At 30.1% G+C, this 24076-nt stretch overlaps 2 protein-coding genes and 2 non-coding genes across 4 annotated transcripts; 2 read left to right on the forward strand and 2 right to left on the reverse strand.

The window, feature by feature from the left end:
* Positions 1–4551: 4551 nt before the first annotated feature.
* On the reverse strand, positions 4552–10255 carry LOC124833110 (NAD(P)-binding Rossmann-fold superfamily protein). Its single transcript, XM_088094826.1, has 9 exons — positions 9936–10255; positions 8450–8562; positions 8005–8058; positions 7776–7860; positions 7462–7567; positions 7145–7231; positions 6921–7018; positions 5371–5480; positions 4552–5144 (listed from the first exon to the last, which is right to left on the reverse strand). Exons 1-9 carry the CDS (start codon positions 10201–10203, stop codon positions 5079–5081), a joined length of 987 nt encoding a protein of 328 aa, XP_087950952.1. The 5' UTR covers positions 10204–10255; the 3' UTR covers positions 4552–5078.
* Positions 10256–13532: 3277 nt separating this feature from the next.
* On the forward strand, positions 13533–13606 carry TRNAV-AAC (transfer RNA valine (anticodon AAC)). The gene has a single exon. It is a non-coding gene; the product is annotated as a tRNA-Val (tRNA).
* A 2316-nt stretch (positions 13607–15922) lies between these two features.
* On the forward strand, positions 15923–15996 carry TRNAV-AAC (transfer RNA valine (anticodon AAC)). Its single transcript has one exon. It is a non-coding gene; the product is annotated as a tRNA-Val (tRNA).
* A 6428-nt stretch (positions 15997–22424) lies between these two features.
* On the reverse strand, positions 22425–22805 carry LOC124843939 (Putative membrane lipoprotein). Its single transcript, XM_047320780.1, has one exon. It carries the CDS (start codon positions 22803–22805, stop codon positions 22425–22427), a length of 381 nt encoding a protein of 126 aa, XP_047176736.1.
* Positions 22806–24076: the final 1271 nt, after the last annotated feature.

Raw genomic sequence — 24076 nt, forward strand, 5'->3', positions numbered from 1 at the left:
TATGATAAACTTTAAAAATAGAGATAGGAAAAGTACATTTATATATGACGCTCTTGACAAGTCCGAGGTGAATATGGCTTCGAAAAACTTGTGGCATTTTCGAAAGTAATTGAAGACTTATTAATGGCTTCTCATCCCCTTCAAGAGCCAATGTTTCATCTTTTCTTTGCAACCAAATTGCAACATCTACACCCAACAAGTATACACATAAACTTTGACATTATTGTAAGTTGGAACTAAGGGATGTTAGTCAAATTATGGTTACAGTAGTAGTTATCTTTTGAATAAATCTACCATAATTTTAGGAATAGTGAGTCAGCGTAATATACGCCAGTTTCTTTTAAGTTTTTTATTCTATTCTGATGTAAGGCTATTTAATAGTCAGATTTACGTTTTCAATAACAGAGTGTGATATTTCCTTTGAGCATTTATTTCTTGCATATTCTATAAGATTCCAACAAGGGACACGTTTTCAAATTTACTTCAAACAGACAAGAAAGTATAAAGAGAAATGAAAGACATACGAAAATGTTGGCCAATGACACTGGCATGAAGGGCGTTATATTGGTCAAATCGACGAAAATGTTTTCGAAGATTGTCCATGGCGCCTACTGATAGCTTTTTGGCAAGTATACCAAATCGTTTCAAGTAATATAGAGTAAGTTCAAAGTATCGTTCTCTCAAGGGACTTGTGCAACACATGACAATTCTTTCTTTTATAACTCAATTAGACATCAAAGTGTACAAAAAACACAAGAAACTCTTTTTTGGTATTTTTATCAAACAGTTAGTGTGCAAGGAATTATATTTAAAAGAAACTTTGTTAGAATTGGGTTCATGAATCATATGAAGATAAAACTCTGTACAATATATCATTATTTCATTCAAACATTGACATCAAGGCATACTAGTCTTAATCCCTTAGCAACTAGTTCTAAATTAATATATCAAAATGTTAATCCCTTAGTCAATTTAACATACAATTTGCATTAAATCCGATGTTAAGAATGACCAAGTTATTGAGTCTATCTCTAGATCCCAAATCACTTGGGTGCTCTATCTATGTCCATGTTCAAAGTTACTTTCCATTAATCAGAAACATTCAAATAACATTATATTTTCATACAATGATAGTAAATTCAAGAAAGAGCATATGAATGAACAACGATATATTGAATAGGAAAATTACATCAGAGTAAGTTCATTACATCCAATTCCAACAAAAGAAAAACTACTCCTAGTCATCTAAACGTACACATTTGAAGCAATCCCTTGCAAAAATGGTGTCTTGATGCCTTGAAGTAGTCTCCGAAAGTTTCTGAGACGTTTTCGTTTCTTTCTTTTGTCCGGAACTTCTGTCAGCAACAACTTTCTATCTTTCTGTCACGTTTTTAAAGTCACTTAATTTCATTAATTCGCTCAGCGCACATGTACTGGTGCGCTATGCGAATTTTCTTAACTGCTGCACTTTAACTGATGTTATTCGCTCAGCGCACTGGTGCGCTATGCGAATTTCCTTCTTCTGGCAGTGCGAATTTTGGCTTTCGCTTTGCGAAAATTGGCTGACAAAGTCTAAATAATACACCTGTACAATATTTTACATAACAATCTATTACCTATTACAATTTTCAATGAAAAACATGAATAATTACAAGATTGAGTTCATTTATAAGTATAAAAACAACTCTTTTTCACACTTATCACCTACACGCTTAGCCATATTCTTGAGAATCTTGAGATTTCCATGCATGGCAGCGACGAACAAAGGGCTTTCCTCCATCAGCAACTCTTCAAATTTGAAGACAACCTCATCCATTTCCTTGGCCTTCTCGGAAAACACAATTTCATGCAAAACGTTGTTTCCCTCCCGATTCTGCTTGCACAACGCAGGCCACCTTTCTGCTTCAGGCACCATTTGTATCATGTCTGTCAGAAGTTGAGGATGGGAGCGAGTTACGATATGGATGGAGTTGTTCCCTAACAGGTCAAACTCTGTGAGAATGTTTGCCTGGTTTTCCATCATGTATTTCTTGAAATCTTCCCACCTTTTTTCCATCGCTGCCTTTTGCGCTTCCTTCATCTTCTCAGAAAACATTTGCGTTTCTTGCATTCTCTTCAACCCTCCATGCGCTAGTGCCATTTCATCATTCTATATACTCACTGGAAGTTCACTCTCTCTCCACTCCACACACAGACATATTCGTAATGAGCAGTGGTACGTTCACAGGCCCACGTGGCATATACATTCCAATAACACGGATTTTTTTAAGTTTCTTTTCCAAAACTAACCTTTTATTTTTAATAAAAATTAAAAAAGATGGAACCCACATCGTGTTATTTGAGTGTAAAAGTAAAGAAATTGTGTCAAAGTATCTTTTATCATTCGTAATATATGTATATAAAATGGGAGAATTGTGCAGGTGACGAATGAATTTTACATATTAAAAATTAAAATATAACTAATAATTACGAAATTATTTTAAAAAAATTATGTTTTTTTATTATGTGTTATTCATTTAATTATGATTTAATAAGTTATATTTATATTTATTATTATTATTATATATTCAAAAATAGAGATTCAAAAATAGATGAAAAGAATTAAACATGTTTCAAGGAAAATAAAATTCAAACCTTAGAGCATATTTAAGTTTAAGAAAATTAATCTTCAATATTTTAATCTTTGGAATTTTTTTTTCAATCTCTATTGTTTTAGAGATCATAAGATGATATATAAGAAATGAAAATAAAAGAATTTATATTAAAAGAATTAATTATCTAGTGTAATGTATTTTTAGTTATGTTTCATTTTTTTAAATTAATTCAAACAAAACATGAGAGTCAACTCTCAATCTAACATTTTTTATCCAAGAAAGTTATATATAGATGATTGCATGAAGAGAAGACACGAAGAATACGTGCATATAAACAAACTTACTCTTATGTTGTCTCTCTTTCTCTACATCGTATAATGCTTTCGTTATCAAATTTGTATCTTGTTTGAAAAATCATTTTGATTGTTTTATAAATTCAGAAGTGAATTAAAACACCTTGTGTTTAACCTAGTTGAGTTAAATGATCTAGTCAATTAACTAGTGTTGAGACCAAGAGTGATTGATACTCGTTGTAAATCATGGGTAGTGAATCTCGTGTAATCTTTGTTAAAGATTAGTAGAACTCCTTAAAAGATCTTAAGGGAGAACTAGACGTAGTTTAGGTTGAAACGAACTAGTATAAAAATATGTAGGTTAATACTTTGTCTTATAAATGTTTCCTAAAGCTCTTTAAACACGCAAGCATATAACAACTATTGTAGATCGTCTAACACCTAAAAAAGTTATTAAACACTGTTTTGAAAAAAAGTTTTTAAAACACTATTCAAAGCCTCCCTCCCCTTTCCTTTATAATGTTTTCCGGGTGTTTCAATAATTCCTCAACTTAAGTCAAACTGTGGTATTTTTCTATGCCAAAGAAAATATACTATTGACCTACTGTCGAAAACTGGGCTGCTTGAAAGTAAATAAATTGATACATTAATTGAACAAAATCATAAACTATTTCAATGCTCAAATTCAGCAAGCATAGACATAAGGAGATATCAAAGGCTGGTAGAAAAATTAGTTTATTTGTCTCATATACGTCCAGATATTATCTATGCATATAATGAATGTTGTTAGTCAATTTATGCATGAGTCACTAAAGTTTCATATGAATGTTATTAAGAGGATTTTGAGATATTTGAAGTTCACTCCTGAAAAAGAAATTTTGTTCTCAAATTATGAAAACTTAAAAATAGAAAAATACAAAAAATGAATAATATTAAAACAATAAATAATAAAAATTATTAAAAATTATTAAAATAAATAAAAAACCACAATTACACATTTTGAACGTTCTTGGTACAATCCTACTAATAATCTAATTGTAGTAATTTTTTTAAAATATGAATCAAATTAAGACACATAAAAAAAGAAAGAAACCGATTTAAGATTTTCTTAAAAAATAAATAAAAACAAATGACATTTTTATCCTATACTTTTTTAATGTTATTCTTTTGTTATATGCTTGTAACATGATACGATGAGTTGATGCTGCAATGTAACCAAGGCAGAAGATGCGTTGGACTATAATGTGGGAATGGTGAAGGTGGATAAAATTGTACAGTTCTGAATCGTACACATAAAAAATATACACTTTTGGTTTCTCATTTTTGAAAAGAAAAATATGATGTTAGTCTTCTTAATTTGTACAGTAAAGATTATCCTTTCAAAGCTTGTAATACCAGCAATAAGCGCTTTTCTAGACACTAAATGAAGAAAGAGCTCTTATGTTGAATTGATGGGAATATTGGCTTTGACGAACCAAATTGTTTTTTTTTTCTAACACAAGCAATCGCCACCTATCAATTTTCTGAAAAATGTGTTTTCTTCCTTCGCCAACTCTCTTCTCTTAATATATTCAAAAGTAACTTGTAACAGTACTGATATCACAGCACTGATATAGCAGAAAAAAATGATACTTAAAATATGCACCAAGTAAAGAAATATAGAATGAAGGAATACTCTGAAGATATTATTATTAAAACTGAAATATTTTAGGAGTAATTCCTATGACGGTCAGAGTAGTGTTCCCAAAACAGAGAGCATGAGAAAAACTTTTCTCATCAGAGAAAAAGAACGTTGCAATGTTGCAGAGAGAATGCAAAACAGAATATCCAATTGACTCTCTTTTCTCCCTGGAACATCGAATATAATATTATGCATTAAACCAATAGAATTCCTCCAGCCTGAAGTTAGTTATTTTGTTTCTTGTAGTGTTTCTCACTCCTTGGTGAGCTGTATTAGCACTGGACCCTTCTGCCCTTTCAACATGTGTTACATAACTCTTCTCTTAATAAATTCATATCAACATAAAATTGCTACAAAATATTTATAATAGTAACAGAAGGAAATATTATGCTACATATCTTTTTCTTTTTTAATGGTTTCTGACTGACTTGCCCCTTTGTTTTCCTTCTTTAGGCACGTCTTTTTTAGTTGGTGTGTTTGGTATGTTGCATGTACCCATGGCTTGAAATGCTAGCTGGATTGTGCAGCCTCAAATAGTTCTTGCCACTTCTTAGTTTCATTTCCAGGACCTTCCCCCTAAAATGTATGCAGTTTAGCATCAACAATATGCACAGATGAGGAATATATAACTAAAAGTATGATTGGCTAACAAATATGCACTTTTTATTTACAGTATATTACAAATTATAGTTAAAGTTATATTAAAATACATGCTCAATGCAATAGCATTCTTTCTTATTAAAAATAAAAAAAGATGTATCATCTTATATAGCCGATGCCAAAAGTACCACTTAAACATTACCTCAACAGAGTTAATTTCATATACTTGGTTTTCAGTGACTTCAAGATCTAGTGCCTGCACGCAAGCTTCAGCAACCACAATTCTGCTGGCTTCGCCAACTAGTTTATCACCTGAAAGCTCGTAACAAATTTTTAGAACTTTAAATAAAAATAGAAGTAAAAAGTATAACATAAATGAGTCATTGTCATGTATCTGAAATGCGAAGGGAAACACAAATAAGGTAAACTAACTTTCTAGTTTCAATATCTATCTCACGTGTAGTGATGAAACATATACATCCAAAAAAATGCCTATTCCCCAAGCATCTTGTACAATATATTTCATATAATAAGTGGGTACGTATACAGTGCCAACAAGGGTAGACATGTTTCATGATGTTAAATTATATTTATGATATGTTATAGTATAAGCGTTAACAGTTTGCTTTTTTGTTCTTCAATATACGAGCCAAATCACACGATATGGTGATATCCTTTGCCTAGAGTTGAATTACCCTTAGCCTGACCTGATCTCTCACCTTTCCTATGTGCCATATATAGATTCCTTAGTTATGAGAAAGTACTCTCAGAAAAAACCATTTAAATGTAACAAAGAGTTCTAAAAGATCATTTTTAATGGTCATGAACATAGTGCATCATTCCACACAAACCTTAGTCATTTTCCTGCATTTTTCCTTTATATAGTTCCGGCTAAATTAGCATTTCAGCCATCCTCCTTCATCTTTGTTGAAGAATTTACATCTGAATTGTCTGTGTCTCACTTGAAAGAAAGTTCCTCTCAGTTTCCTAATTAACAATTTGTCACAGTTCCACTAGCAGCACGTGATCTACTATTAGCTTCACCACCACGGATAGTCCCTTCGCTTCCTATTCTACCTCCAACAAAAAAATGCTATTCCTGATGGAAGTAAGCAACCTTGCATCTATCCAGCTAGCTCCTTTGTTATATGATGGCTTATGACTTCACTCCAATTGAAGCATTGATTTCCTAGATCTGTTAGGGTTCACAACTGAAACTCTTCGTATTCAACTCCACACTCTCACTGATTCAATCAGAATTCTTATTACACTTTAGGGCAGTAAACATTGGTTGGTGAAATAATCAACCAAACTGTTCCAACAGTAAAAACACCAGAAATCTTTTTATGCCATCAGCTATGGAATTCAATTTTGGGCTCACCTAGCAGCAGTTACTGATCATAATAGACGTGTGAAAGAGTAACTAACGGACATCACTTGTAACAAGACCATCACCCAGTGGTACATCTAGATCTCTAGCCAAGGGTAATTCAACACAGCTCAGGCTCCTGCTTCAGTAGACCAAAAATGGTGGGAATTTGATTTCTTCTTTTGTCTTTGAAACAAGCTACACTCTAGCTAGCAAGTCAAATTACCGATTTTCTAGAATGCTAGTATATATATTCAAATATTCAATCTTACATCTGGAATATCTTGCTAATTGATTCAGGTGACCATTGCTTAGGAAATTAACAAAAAAGAAAAAAAAAATGTTTGAGTTGTTCCACTGTTATAAATGAGTTTTACTCATACCTTGACCTACAAGGACTGCTCGTCGTTGACCAGCTGTTGCTTTGAGCAAAGTATTTAGATCATATGATGTGTATGGTCCATCTGTCAGCCTTCCAGGTCTAAAATGCATGTCATATGAGAAGACTTCAAAATTTTAAGACGTACAATTTAAATTAAAAGTCCACCACCTTTATGTTCATCAAGTGTTAACACTAGGTTTGGAACACGCAAAAAATTCACCTTACCTTATTATGGTAAATGGAAGGCCAGAACTCCTCAGAAAATCCTCCCCCATCTTCTTATACTTCAGGACACCAAATAGGTTCATAATGCTACATGAAAAAGGAACAATGACAAGTCCATGACAAAAGTTTTGGAACATAATAAGTTTCATCAAATAATTACACAATCAATCTTCTGGAAATGTATATATTAGTTTCTCACTATAATTTTAGAATGGTTCTATTCTGAATTACCAGTAAAATAAATTCTACTTTCTAGCAAGCCAACATACAATACCACAAAAACTTCATCATTTAAGAGCAAAATGAGGTACGCTTACCTCCATGGCAATTCATTGGATTTGGTCACACCTATTGATGACACAAGAACAACTCTCTTCACTGAGGAAGGCAATGCAGATACTAGATTCTTCACTCCCACCCAATCTTCAAATTAAAAACTTAGTCAAAATCAAAATCAAAATATCGACAAGTGCATGAAAAGTAGATGATGATTATGTTTTAGGCAACTTTCAATAAAAGGCATCAGTATTATGCTTACATTGTCCACTCTGGAATCTTCAGATAACTAATCTTCTATTTCATTCTAGTTATGACATCAAATGCTGCAATATATGCATGACATGATTCTTACCAACCCTTTCTGGTGTATTATCATCATCCCAACGCCTTGAAGGAAATGCTGTTGTTCCTGTGCAGCAAATCACGTGTGTGACACCCTAAAAAGAAAGTAAATAAAAACAACAAAAGCAAAAGAAATGCAAATTATTTCCTACATTTTCTTTGACTGAAATGAATCATCAAAATGAAAATAGTTCAGATCAAAACAAGTATTATTATGTAAAATACTCTGAAAAGCTTACCTCAAATATAGACGGATCCAAATCTTCCTGGTTCCTTGTGTCACCTTTGAATACCTGTTATGTTCAGAAGCTCGATATAACTAGAAAACAAATCTAGAATGGATGAAAACAAACCAACATAGTTTGTTGCTCCTCAAAGGGACAACTTTTTTTATTTTTGGATAACCATCGCAATTATTTTGGCACCGTAGTGAGACCCTGAATTATCTCCAGAAGCTTTGGTCTTCCGGATTTACTATGAGACTAATCCTCTGTCCGAAGATTAGTCACACTTAAAACTCCTAAAACCTCTACAAGAATGTGTCTAGTAAGAATTGAATCCAAGTCCTACCCAACAGGTTCATTGTGTAATGTCAACTGAGTCACACCTGTTTGATATCCCAAAGGGACTACTTAAGCAGTTAAATTTTCATTTTGACTGCTCAATCAAGAGTAGATGGTGTACCTGCAGTTTCTCCTTGTCCTGTTCACCAAATAGTTCTGTGGCTTTCTCAGGATTCCTAAGTATCAACCGCGACTTAATATTATGCTGAATCAGTGATGCAACTACCAGCTGCCCTGAATAGCAAGGGAACAACTGCTTCACAATCTTCCCCAAGCAAACTATTGCCAAGAATTATATATGCATTTCCACATTTTATAGAACTAATCTTAATGCACAACATAACCCTAAAAGTGGGATCCCAAAAGGCTTACAAATACAAAAGGAAGGAAACACAAATAACAGAAGTTACTATTACACTCATGTTTATTTAATTGCAGTATTTCAACTACTTACAGAGAAACCTTCAATTACATTCTCTAAAAATGGGGTATCACTGACAATGGTCCTCCTAAGATGTTTGTCACCAGATTAGTCCCTCAAAATTGGCATTTTACCGCATTAGTCCTTCAAACATTTATCACCAAATTAATCAATTACAGGTTCAAATATCACCATTTTCATCCTTAAGGCAGAATAAAGGGTGAATCAACTATAATTTCTAATTGGCTAAGTGAAAAAAGATTTTATAGTATGTGCAACTTAAGATCATGACTACAATTTCTAATTGACTAATGGCAAAAAAGTTTGACACCCACTGTCCGTTTGATGGTTAAGATAGAATAAAATAATTATATACTAAACCAATGTAATAAGTTGTTTGATGTATCAACAAGATATGATCTTCTTATCCTATTGTCAATCATATCCTATCAATATAATGTATAAGATCGTGGCTTTCCCTCGTCTCCCACCGTCCCCACCCTCACCTTCATTATGAAGGCCAAAATCCTAATCATTGTCATCCCTCATATTCCATTCTATCCTCGCCACTAAAAGACCTACTAAGAGTGCATGCAATTTAAAACCATAATTGCAATCACATTGGTTTTAATAAATAAAAAAACTAAAATATATTTCCTCCATCCGGTTTATTTGTCCTATTTTAGAAAAAAGGAAAAGTTATATCCATATTTGGTTTTCAAAATTCAAAATAGACCTAATTTCTATTTTATCAGTTATATTCTTACTTTTCACCTGACAAAAAAAAAACGATAAAATATAAATTCTTGGTTCTCATAGTCTCGTCAATGTACAATTTTGTTCACTGTGAAAATTTAATAGCACATTTGGCAGTTCAGTTTTCCAAAATTAAGTAACTTTGGTCTAGATTATTCATATCTAACCACAACTGTGGTCAGAGAAACCTCAAAAAAATTGTTTAATTTTGAAAAACTGGACGATTCAAAAGTTTAAACAAACTTTTGCAGAAACCAAAATTCCACTTTGACAAAACTACGGAATCAAATTTTAGTTAAGCCTTAATATTGTCGAGAAAATTACAATTAAATTTCAACATACTTTGAGAGTAGCAACGTGTTTAACAAATAAATATGGTAACAACAACTTGAAAAGCAATATAATAAGTCAAGATAAATTGTGCGTTTACCAACGCCTCCGGAGCCACCGACAACAAGCACCAATTTGGAGGAAGAAGGAGTGTGTTGGGTTCCATTCTTCAACTCCGAGCTTTGAGTTTCAACCGCTTTCTCGTTTACAGCGTTCTGCGCTTTCGCCAACACTCTCCGTTTGGAAGCCGGAGAAGAGAGGGAAACGCTGTCACGGAATTTCCCGGAGAACAAAAGTCGATGCTGAGAAACACCGTGATGGTGCCGCCCGGCGAAGGCCAAAGGGAGTATGAGAGTTGCAGAAGCCATGAAACGCAGACACAACGTAACAGGTTCGTCTGGAGCATCAAGTGTTCCAGTTAGACACCACAATATTTATTTAATTATTTTAAATAAATTAAATGGGAACCTCAAAAGAATTGAACCTTGTTGGACATTAGTGACACGTGTCCACTCCTATGTTTTTACTTTCAATTCTAACTTCTAGGAGACACTGGTTGAAGTGGAATTAAATACTTGTAGGTTTTGAAAAATTTTGTGAGAAAAATATAATCATTACTTTCTGTCTAAACTGGAATTAGAAAATAGAAAATATAAAATTAACTTTTATATATAAAATAACTTGTTCTAAGATATCTATCTACAAATTACAATATTATATGACCGTAACTCAAATGTTCAATCATAATTTAAATTATCTAATAATGTTATAAGTAAACTTGATTGGTTATCAAGACTTTGTCGATCAAAAATAAGATAAGTATACTAACATTAATGTCAATTAACTTAAGACTAAAATTTATAAATAGAAGTTGAATGAAAGAATGTAGGTTAAGTGTTGTTGCATTAATTACTGAATATCAAATGTTAAACTAACTTTGATATCGAAATATTTTTTACAAATATCTTCTGAATAATTTGGACGAACGATTTAATATAATACTTGAATTTTTGGTCAACATTCAAATATTAGACGATACAACATAACTTAAACTATTGACATTGACACCACAATATTTAATTATTTATTTTTAATAAATTAAATGGGAATCTCAGAAGAATTGAAGCAAATCGTTTGGTTATTGCACATTTGTACCATGTGTCACACTCCTATGTTTTCACTTTCACTTCTAGCTTATAGGAGATTGTGGTTGAAGTGGAATTAAACTTCTAGGTTTTGGAAAATTTTGTGAGAAAAATATAATCATTACTTTTTCTCTATCGTATTAGAAAATTGAAAATAGAAAATTAATTTATATACAAAATAACTTGTTCTAAGATATTTATGTACAAGTTACACTATGATCGCCATTCATAATTCGTATGGTCAATCATAATTCAAATCATCTAATGAGTTATAAGTAAATTTGGTTGGTTATGAAGTAAATTGGTCGGTTAAAAATCAAATACAGATATTAATATTAATGTTGATCAACTTAAGACTAAAGTATAATTATATACTATTAGTTCTAATTAGGTCAACATTAGTCAAAAGTTCATCCTTAAATCTATAAATAGAAGTTTAAGGTAAAGAGATAGGTTACGTGCATTTTATGTTGCATTAATTATCGACTGTCAAACGTTAAACTAACTTTAGTATCGGAGTATCTCTTGCAAATACCTTCCAAATGATTTGGACGAACAATTTGATATAACATTTGATTTTTTGGTCAGCATTCGAACCTTAAACGACACAACATAACTTAAACTATTAACCTTGACTCTTATTTGAAACAACTAGTAAAGTTAAAAACTTACTTACTCATTAGAGAATTATATAGTGACATCAAGTTCAAAATCTAGGATTTTTCTTCTTTTACTTGTGCTCTTATTCTAATAAAAAAAGTTACAACCCTCGAATGGTGCTCAAGTTTTAAATAGTATCAATTGGGTCCACATTTTTTAAGATGTGATGCAATTTAATATTTTCTGTTAGTATAGTATTGACGACATTAACTTAGTGTTATGTGTCAATCCATGATATTTTTTTTTTTAAGTTTTTTAAAAAAAATTTAAAAAAAAATTGTCATGTGTCAAATGAGGATCCTGTCACGCAGTGAAGATAGTGTGATGTGGCAGTAACAGTGTCACGTATCATTGTAGGGAAAGTGTTATGTGAAAAATCTCAATTTAATCATTTTATTTGTATTTTGTTTTAATTCAGTCCTATTTATTTTTTAAAATTGAAGCAATTTCACTCATCTTCAAATTAAGACAAATTTAACGTTTATATATATATATATAATATATATATATATATATATATATATATATATATGCATAATGATATTTTCTTTAAAATTGATATTTTCATTAAAATTTAAATTTTATATAAATGTATGTAATGATATTTTCATTAAAATTTAACTTTTCATCCCGACTCAAATCTTTTTGGCATGCCAATATCAAGCTAGAATTAAATGGGTCGTGTTGGCTTGTTTTGTCATCTCTAAATGTTATAATTGTTATAATGATATTTTTATTAACATTTTTAATAGGATTTAGTTTATTTAGATTAATATTTTACATTGAATTTTATTTATATTTTGTTTTTAAATTTTAAATATATCTACTTTAAATTGTTATATAACTATATTAAAATTTTATATTTGAATTTATAATATTTTTTATTTTTAAATCAACTATAACATTTGAATAGAAATTATTAGTATATAAATATTTGAAAGAAAGTTTAATAAATTTCAATGTAAAATATAAATTTAAATAAATTTAATATTGTTAAAACTATTTACTAAAAATATTAATTTTAATGAAAACATCTTTATATATTTATATAAAAGTTAAATTTGGTCTTAATTTGAAGAGGTGTGAAATTGCACCAATTTAAAAAAAATATAATTAAATTGAGACAAAATACAAATAAAATGATTAAATTGAGATTTTTCACATGACATTTTTTCGAACATTAACATGTAATATTGTCATTGTCACGTCACACTGTAAAAATACATGCAAGTGAAAGAAGACTTACATGCAACATATAACAAAAAAAAGACCAAGAAAAAGGATTGAAACTCAACTCATATAAACGAAGAAATTGATAAGTCCAAATTAAAGAGTTCGCCACAATAATAGTTTCAACAATCTCAATTATTCAATCAAACAAGTGGAAAGAAAGAACCCTCAGAGAAAAGTTAATAAACTCTAAAAAGATAATTTTCAAAAAAATTATATATTTTAAAATAATAAAACTAGTTCATAACATAACTATTTATATTAAAATTTTTTAATATTAAAATAATCTGAGTCTTACTGGTTTTAAACTACTATCATTTTTAAAATATCATTTTCTAGATATTTACAATAAAGTTAGTTTTACAAAGAACAAAATTATCATTTTAAAATTTATGGGTTGCATAGGTACTGAATAAAACTTTTAAAGGTTATATAAAACAATAACTAAAATATGAATTTTATCTTATTTTTTATTAAAATAAAAGTTGCATAAAAAATAAATAATGTCACATGTTTTTATCTTAGGGGAAATTTAGGCTTTTAATTTAGAGAGCAGTTGACAATTTCTAATTTCGGGAACGTTTTTATTAAGTTTTTACTTTGAATAGATTATCGATTTATGTTTTATACGGATTAAACTAAGTTTAAGATGTAGAGCAAATGGTGTCGTGGTGTAGTTGGTTATCACGTCAGTCTAACACACTGAAGGTCTCCGGTTCGAGTCCGGGCGACGCCATTTTTTATTTTATATTTTTTCATTTTTTTAATTCTTTCTCTATACTTAAAGTTGTTCAGGAAGAATTTGGAGTTAATACAGTAAGAACATTTGCTACATTATTTTGAAAAATAATGAATATATATGCATGTGTTATAAAGTAAAAATATATATTACTTTCTATAATCGTAATTGATCAAGATTTTAAAGTTCCAAGTCGTAAAAATAAAAACTTAAACTGATATGCATCATATGCATAAATTAATTTATATAATTCTTATACATTAATTTACTCGAAGTCAATGTATTTTACTTATTTATAAGTTAGGTTTATTTTATGACTAAGTTTTTTCTTCTTATTTTCATCTTTTATATATACTAATAGAAAAAACTTGTTCATCCATATCCTATGTTATTTTAAGAAACAATTTACTATCCATCATATATTTCATTTCCTTTTATATTACTTTTTAGACTGTCGATTACATTTTCTTAATGGAGAACTTATTACCTTTAATGAAATACCTGTTTCTCCAATATAAAATTTCTTTTTCTTATTAAATATATTAATATATATCACATGGTGTCGTCATTATTGTTTCAAACAAGTGTTTAAATAATATTAAAAGTAATAATTCATTTTAAAATTGTATGAGTATTTATATCATATACCATTAATATAAAATTCAAGTGTATAACATTTTTTACTGTATAATGACAGCATAAAACACTAGTTTTATATTTTTAAAACTTGACATTTTTCTTACTTTCTTGAAAATTCACTATTTTTCAATCTTATAAATGATAAAACACACTTTCATATAAAATTTAAAAAAAAAATGCATTTTCTCACTTTTTGAAATGAATATAATAGCAATATAAGCTTTGAAATGTATGTTTACCGGTGAAATTGGTCGTTTAATTGTAAAAAAAAATGTGACTTTTAACAATGTACAGTGGAACTCAATGAATTAATCATACATATTATTATGCTATATTAGAGAAAGAATGAAGTATACTTATGTTTGGACCTATTTTCAAACATGTGAAAGGATAAATCATGTTAAATTTTAATCTTTAAATCTTTTATTGAAAACTTTTCATGTCATTTGTCATTTCATTGTCTATTATATAAAATAGACTTTTTACATAAAATTTTATTTTTTATATTAGTTATATGTCCATAATAGGTTTAGACAATATAAAAAATAAGTTAACGAAAAATAAAAAATAATTTAAAGTAACATATTTATTGTTTTCATTTTTCTCCTTAAAAACACATCCACAATACTAGTCTTTTTCATTTAACTTCGGTAGTTTCAATTTACATAACATATATAAAAACCTACACATAATTTAATATTTATAACACAGCAATCATATAATATTATCAAATAATATGATAAGAAAATAAGGATACAAGTTACTTATTTAAAATAAAAGTGTTATTCATTCACAATACCTTTTTACCTTTGGTTAAATAATTGATGTTTAAGTCACAATTCTCAATGTTTTTTTAAAGAATGAATACTATAAACTATGACTAAAAAATGTAGAAAATTTATGATATATTGTAAATCTTACTTATAATTTATTAATAACTAACAAAAGAAACTATAACCTAAAAAGATAAGTTAAATTTTATATCTATTTTAAGAGTATAGGTAGTTTGCCCAAACACCACAATTTGATTGTCACTTATTTCGCATGGTCTTTGTTATAATATAATTGATGTACCCGCAAAAATCTTTCTTTACTGAAAATCATATTCTTTGATTGTGACTTCACCTTGATAGTTTCAATAATGGAACAATTGATGTCACTTGCAAAATCTTACTTATCATCATTTATGTTTCAAAAAGTTTGGTTTGTTCTAGAAAACTTATTTCAGAATATATTCATTTATTAAAAAAAAATTTATTTTAAAAAATTTCTCCTGAAAATCTCATTCTGGAAAAGTCACTAGTACAGTATATCTTCTAAAATATTTATTCTAAAAAAAACTTGTTTTGAAAATCATGTTTCTGAAAACTCATTTTAAAATATATTTAATTTATTATAGAAACTTGTTCCAGAAATTGTACTCTAAAAAAATTGTTCTAAAAATCATGTTTGAAAACAAGAATAAGAAGAAGTCGGCTTTATGATGGACAGAGTAGTCATTTTAAAATGTAAGGAGTGCAGTTAGAAATTCTAGAGCTACAGAAAAAAGCCTTTAAACATATGTAAAAACATTAATTAAAATACGAATTTTATCCCATTTTGTATTAAAATATAAGTTGCACGAAAAATTTAGAAACAATGTCATATATAGTAAGCTTTATATTTACATCTAATGGTGTCGTGGTGTAGTTGGTTATCACGTCAGTCTAACACACTGAAGGTCTCCGGTTCGAGTCCGGGCGACGCCATTATCAATGATACCTTTTGTTTGTCATTTCTTTCTTAATAATAAAGTGCAGAGAAATATTTTGATTTAATACAACAAGAACATTCGCTATATTGTTTTGAAAAATAATGAAAATATGCATGCGTTTTAAAGTGAAAATCTATTTACTAACTGACTTTTACTTTCAACAATCATAAATGATCAAGATTTGTAAGTTCTCAACACAAAAATAAAAAACTTTAATTGATATGTATAAATTAATTTATACAATTCTTATACATTAATTTGTTAAAAATTAATGTTTTTTTTACTTATTTGTTAGTTTTAATTCATTGAGTTTTTATTTCTTATCTTTATATTATATATATATATATATATATATATATTAGTTAATACTACAACTATCAACAAAGTCATTCACTCAAGTCTGACTCGGTCTACCATGAGTTTATCATTTAATGAATCCATCCAACTCGACTTACTTATTAGTGAGTTTAAAATATTTGAATCTGACTCAACCTACTACATATTGACAGATTAAACGGGTGGACCCACTTAATTATAAATTTTTTTCTTTAATCCAAAAACAATTTTTTTATAATTGAAATCTAAATAAATTTAAATCCAAATGTAATCTAAAATCACAAAAATACAATACAATCCAAACATATTTGAAGAACATTTGCGGTTTCATTTTTTTAATATAATTTAATATTTATAATTTATGAATGGGTTAGTGAGCCAACCCGGCTCACCATAGATTCAACTTGGGTGAGTCGGTTCTTAGGTGGATCGGGTTCACTTTTGGCCCATGCCAAAATTTGTCATTTTTTTAACTCAATCCAACTCGAACTCATGGTGGACCAAGTTGCTCGCGAGTTTTAACCCATCTTGACAAATCTAGCTAATACAAAAACTTGATTATCCATATCCTAAGATGTTAATTTAAGAAATAATTTACTATCCATTATGTATTGTATTTCCTTTTATACTATTTTTTAAACTATCGAAAACTTAATTTTTCTATGAGAATTTATTACTAATATAAAACTAGTCTATTAGGTTTGTCTACTTACTTTTGACCCATAGGGAACATACATAAATAATGATTGGTGACATACTTGTAATTACTTGTTCAATATTTATATCTATTATCCTAGTAATATAGGTAAATATCAAAATTTACATTGGACTAGGGTAAATTTTGATATTTGTCTTTGTGGATAATATATGTAAATATTAAGCAATTAATTACAAGTATACGATCAAGTATTTTTTTGTGTATGTTCCCTATAGGTTATACATAAATAGACACACATGATATTTACGTTTGTTGCTCCTTGATTATATGTAAACTTTGATATTTCTATTTCTTACTAAGATAACTAGCGTAAATATTGAGTTTCCTAAAATCCTAGAAACAACGTTCCACTCCTCGTAGCACTGTTTGCGAGAGGTTTTCAACTATAACACATACCCTACAGTGACAACAAAGAACAACAACAACCAAGAGCAATAACGATGAAAATTGCAGTGACAACGCAAACCATGATGGTTCTTCCACTAAGAATAGTGAAGGCGATGCAAACCACGATGGTTTTTCCACCCAAGTGCAGTGTCGAGGCGAAGCAAGTTGGTTTTTCTCCATTTCGCTACCATTTTTTTTTTCTTTTACTCTTCCATTATGAGTTTTCTCTCATAAATTTTGGTATATTAGATGTTTTATGCTTATGTAATTTTAGGTTTATGAGATGGAGAAGAACTAGAACAAGAAGTATGAGAAGGAGAAAAAGAAGAAATAGGAGAACGAGAAAAAGAAGAAAAGGAAGAAGAACAACAAATTAAAAAAATTAAAAGAAATTTAGTAAAAATCTCGAAAAAAAATTAAAAAAATTTATGTTTGCTATAAATGCAACATAAGTAAATTTACGTCTTCAAAAATTATGCTTAATCTACAACAAACATAAAAATCCTAAAATACAAACATAAAATACCTTTAGTGATAGCAACCTCATCAAGTTAGGTTAGGCCAAAGCATGAAGAAATGTTAAGGTGATGATGAAGGTGCGGAAGCAAGGTGGATAATGGGTGAAGAAGCTCACAACCTTGGAGTTTAGAAGTTGATGAGGTGGTGTTTGATTATGCTCTTAGAGAAGTTAAGCCAATTGTAGAGGAAAATGAATAAAGGTAACCACATGAGATGCTCTAGCCTTGAGAATATAAGGGTGACACATCTCTATTTATAGGCTTAGGGTGTCTCCAATTTGTAGAAGCAAAACTCTAAAAAAACAAACTTGACCTAACTTGGAGACCAAGGTGAAAATCCTTTCCAATAGGAGGAGGACATGTGACCATTACCTATGGAGAATCTTCTTCATTCCTAGAGTGACATGTTGTCACTACCTATGAAAAATCCTCTTCAATGTGATCATGACGCATGGCCACACTCACAAAGGTGGAACATCCCACACTATTGTTCACCAAGCTAGGTTAAAACTTTGACCAAATGGTCAAGACATGCTAATGGACGTCCACTTGGGTCAACATTGGTTGGCCTAAGTTGACCAAAAACCCTACTCTACTTGGTCAAAAATACAAAAGTCCAAAAATAAATCCTAGATTACTTGACCTATAATACAAAGCTCAAAAGAAAATTCAAAACTACTTAACCTATAATACAAGGCTTAAATTATTAATACTCTACTATAAGCGCCATGATGACCCAAGAGAAAGAGTTTAGACCCACTTTCAATAGATGACTTCAACCCTTCTTGAAAGTAATTTTCCATGGCTAGGGGGTATACATCGCCTCCCTCTTGAAAAGATTTGCCCTCAAATTTTCAACTTGTCTTATGGCAACATCCCCTTCCTTTTTGGAGATGTTTGGTTTTCTTCCCCGGGAACAAATAGCCTTCTACAAAGAACACAAGATAATATGATTATTAGTAGAATAATTATATAAAGTTTGCAGCTCCCAAGGATTATACCCCTTTGATCAATTGAGTTATCAAGGTTTTGGAGTTTAGGAGCATGTTCCTTTAAGCACTTATTTGCCTTGTGTTGAATGCCTGTGTTTTTGGAGTGATGTCTTTTTTCAAACACAAGTTTTTATTTGGCCATGTCTTTCCATTCTTCTTGAGGAAGATGGTAAGAATACCTATTTTGTTTCTCCACACGAGCCTATGGTCCTTAACATAATGACTCTTTTGTTGGGGGACTCTTTGGACTTGCGTTGGTTTCTTTGAAACTTAGAACATTGACCATTGAAAGTGTCTTATTTTTCTTTTTATCTTTATCTTTTTCTCTTTTATTTCTTATTTGTGCATGATCATTTTCCACTTGAGAAGGTCTGCGAGCATGAAGTATAAAGTTTCTCTCATTGTGAGTGATGGTTATTTCATTAGTATAACCATTATGTACGGATTCTTTGTCAAATAACCAAGGCCTTCCCAACAAAATATGACAAGCTTTCATAGGTACTATGTCACATAGCACATTATCTTTATAATTGCCTGTGAAACCTTAATCATCACTTGTTGATTAACTATACTATTTTCTTATCATCATTAACACATTGAAGTTAGTAAGGTTATGATAGTTAATGCTAACTTTTCAACCAACCTAGTGCTACAACAATGACAATATGAATCACTATCCACAATAAGAGGACATTCATTTTCTAAAACTTTGCATCTTGTGTGAAAGATGTTCTCTTTTTGTGTTAGTTCTTGAGAACTAGGTTGATTGCAGAGATCTCTTATTATCATAAGTTATCCTTCACAATGATGGACATATTGTCTCTTGGTTGTGCGAAGCTTTTCACTCTCATTCTCAGTTTCCTCATCTTGGCTACTATAGACATCAATACCCCTTAAGAACATGGTCCTTTTGGTGGGGCATTGTGATAAAATGTGACATGTAACAAGACACTTAAAACACTTAATTTTACTAGTGAGTGTGAGATGATGTTCCCACCCTTGGTCTTTCCTTTTCCTCTCTTCTCTCTTCTCTTTTCTTAGATTCCTAGATGGTTCTTCTTCTTCAACTTGTTTACCCTTTCTCTTGTAGTCTTTCTTAATACTAGAGTTAGAGTGGAAAGTTTTCAAACCTTTTCTCAAGAGTTTTTGTTCTAACTTTATGCAAATTTGTACGAAGTCATTTAAGTCTTGGTAAGGCAACAATTTCACTCTATCTCTAATCTCAAGTTTGAGACCACTAAGAAACTTAGATATGGTTGTCTCTTCCTTCTCTCTAACACCTGCCCTCATAATATAGAGCTTCATTCTTTGTATATACTCTTTTACACTCATGTCTTTTTGTTTGAGCCTCTAGAGTTTCTCTCTTAGCTCCCTATGATAGTAGGAAGGCATGTGCTTTCTTCTCATGGCACTTTTCAAGTCATTCCAATAATTGACTTGAGGAAAATTGGAGAGTCTTTTCTCTCTCACTAGGTAAGTCCACTAATATATGGCATTTCCTTGGAAGCTTTATGCTACTAGGGATACCTTTCTCTCTTCACTTAATTTATGAAACTTAAAAAGTTATTCTACTTTTATTTCCCAATCTAAGTAAGCTCCAACGTCTTCCTTCCCATAGAAATAAGGGAGGTTTATCCTAACTTTCTTGGTTGACTCTCTCCTTCATACTTCCTTCTTTGCACTTTAGGTTGATAGTATTGAGTAGAAGGCCTATTGATAACTCCCTAGTTTATTTTTCGATGGCAGTGATCTCGATGACGTTTGGGTCACTTGATCAAGACAAGCAGAATCTTGTGGTAGTCGGTCGAAATTGAAACTTCAGCAATAACGACAGTGACAAGTGGAAATGAACTTTTTTCAAAAGAACCTTAGAGTCTAGAAATCATATTGAATGTAGTGAAACATTATGTATGAAATCAATCTTCCTTGTGTAGAAAATACACACAAAGTACCTTATTTATAATGAAAGAAATATGAGTTATGTCCAAAATACAAACTAAAGAATAATAACAAAACTAATCATATAAGATATATAACAAATAACATCATTCATCAAAACATCACGAAGTTAATAAATTTTTACATAAACTATTTAAGATCTTTAACGTTTGACAATTAATATTAACAATTAATGCAACAGTAAATGTATGTAACCTACCTCCTTACCTCAAACCTTTATTTATAGGTTTCAAGGTAAGTTTTTTATTAGCATTGACCTAATTATGACCCAATTGTATGTAATCATACTTTGCTCTTAAGTTGATAAGTATTAAGGTTAATGTATTCATGATTGACTTTATTTGTTTGGTGGTCAGCCGGATTCATTAGTAGCCTTTTAGAATATCTGAGTTATGGTTGACCATCCAGTTTGTGACTGACCAAATGGTCATACGGTATAGAGACTAAGACTTTTGTCAACCTGAATTTATTACATTTTCATTAGTTGAATTTTTATGTTACATTGAGTGATCAAGAACGTCTTATTAATTAAAACCTACATTAGCCAACTTTGCAAGGACATATCAAAATAACTAAAGAATCTAGTGTTTTTAGACTCTTTCGTAATGTTATAGTGTGTGACCTAGGAAAGACTCATTCAAGATGCAACAAATTTCATATATGCATTAAATATTAGTATTTATTATAGACTTTACGTGCTTATTAGGTATATGGTTTGTGTCTTAGGACATCATAAGCATATTGAGGTCTTTCTTACAATTAATTCAAGATGTGTTCTCCATTTGACATACCAACTTAATCAAATCAAACAAAAACAAGCAGTGAAATATCAAGAGGAAAAAGTGTCAAAATATTTAAAAAGTTCATTTTTTTTATTTGGTCTTTTCATTTTAGTATTCATTATTAGATTTGGCTAGGATATAAAACCCTTACCTATTCATGTATCTTTTTTTCTTATCTTTCCCCATTTACTTGAAAAAACAAAACAAAAAAGTATAAGAGAAAAAAAAATAGAAGAATTCAATAAAGATCAAGGTCAAGTAAGAAGGCTTGTAACTTTTGTTTTTCCTATTTCAATTCTAACTCATATATACATCCAAATACACATCCTTAAAAGGAAAATACAAAACTCCTTACAAAATCACTCTTGAAAACAGAAAAAACATCCTAGTGAACTTTTCTCGTACCACTTTGTCCCTTTTCTAACCTAATTAACCAATTTATCTACTCATCTCACTATTATGTCACATCTCATATTCTCATGCATGCATCAACCTCTCTAACCCTAACAATATTATACATATGTGTTGCATGCCACATGTTTGAACATTCACCAATGCACACTATATCACTTGAGCTTGATTCCCTCTAACACCACCACCACCACCACCACGCATAGAAATCCTCATCCATCAAGATTTCAAAGGCAATTTTTCTTCACTTTCTTAGGTCTGAACTACTTCCTTGGACTTTCTTGTTACTTCTGGCCAACTTCTTCATAATAATAATGTTCTCAGCTTTGTTTCTCAATCTCAACCGCTTCTCCAAAACGAACATGGCGTTCTCCACCATCTTCATCAGGAGCACTTTCAGCACCAGGTTTTGTCACAATATTTGTTAGGGCAATATTTTCAGAAGCAGGAGCAACCTCACCATGGTTACCATTACCAAATTGGTCATGGATGGGTTTAATAAAACATCTATACATATAAATGAGAAGCCAAAAACACCATGGTATTGTAACCAAGGTCATGCCAGCAATCAGATAGAAATAAACCAATCTTGAATCTGAATATATTAAATACATACAAAGAAAAACACCTCCTGCAGCAGTGCATGCCAGAATCAACCCATAGATGAGATATACTCTAACATCTCCATTTCTATCTCCCATTGAAAAGGAAGATAATGATGATGAAGAAGAAGACGATCAATCAATCTATATTTACGCCAATCTCTTTCTTGTTACGTTTTTTCTTACATAATTTTGCAGAAATTTGAGAATGGTTTGTTGGGAATCAAACGTTAGCAGTTTCAATGAAAGGGATAAATTTGAAGCGTTGAAATCGGAAGATATATGCTTTGTTGGACAAGCAAATGTTACGCTTCAATAAACTGAATGTTTAATATATGTAACTTTTGGTGTTAAATAAAAATATACAAACCGTGTATTCTTAGTTTAATCTCAGGTTTCTTATTATTCTTTTTTTGGTGTGTAATGTGCACTAGCAGCTTTAGAGTATTTAAAAAATAGCAAAAGAATTGATATAATATAAATAATGTATAGGTTTTTAAAATACATATTAGCTTGATGGAGAAGGAGAAAATAAAATAGGAAAAAAAAACTTCTTAAAAAAATTAAATTATCTTAATTAGTTACAGATATAAAAAGTTTTAAAATTTTCTCTACGTTTTAAATTTTCCATTTCAAATTTTTTACTTCAAAGGGTGATATTATTATTATTATTATTATTATTATTATTAAAAATATGAAAATGAGATTTCTATAGTTTCTTATATTGTTACAACATTAATTATCAAACAAGATAGAAGGTAATATGGATATGGATATTCTCAATTCAAATTTTGAATTTAGCACTCCTTGTTTTGCTAGAAAGATAATGAACTAATAATGGTAAGATTGCTCATTTTTTTTAACTCAAAATCAAATTTGAAATTAGTGTTAGAAATAAGAAATTTAAAGAAAAAAAGCAGAAGGATTTTTATTTATTCACTTTTTACTTCAACGTTGTTTTTGAATTTAGTGCCCAAGCTGAACCCTAAAATATACATAAAAGTGTTTGTTCACTTTCAAGTTAAACCCACAGCCAGCCACACAACACACAACTTGAGGGCAGAAAGATGACGTAATGTTGAGTTTAGAATATTCTTGATTGATGGGAAATGTTGAAACTGAATGTAATGCTACATGAGAGCTGTAATCTGACTTTAATAGGCCCCTTTAAAGTTATTTGGGAACACCCATTGAGAACAGTTCTCACATATTGGATGATTTTAAAGTGAACACGCTTTTGGACAAAAAGAAAAGCTTCATGACTAGCTATTTAAAACCATTTCTCAGGTCTAATAAAAATATATATTTATAAAATAAAATATTTTGTAAAATTATTTTAATGATATGCATAAAATGAAAAAGAAAATAAT

This window comes from Vigna umbellata, chromosome 7 (genome assembly GCF_029865625.1).
Source record: "Vigna umbellata cultivar VRB3 chromosome 7, Vumbellata_1.0, whole genome shotgun sequence".
In the NCBI taxonomy this organism is placed as follows: Eukaryota; Viridiplantae; Streptophyta; class Magnoliopsida; order Fabales; family Fabaceae; genus Vigna; species Vigna umbellata.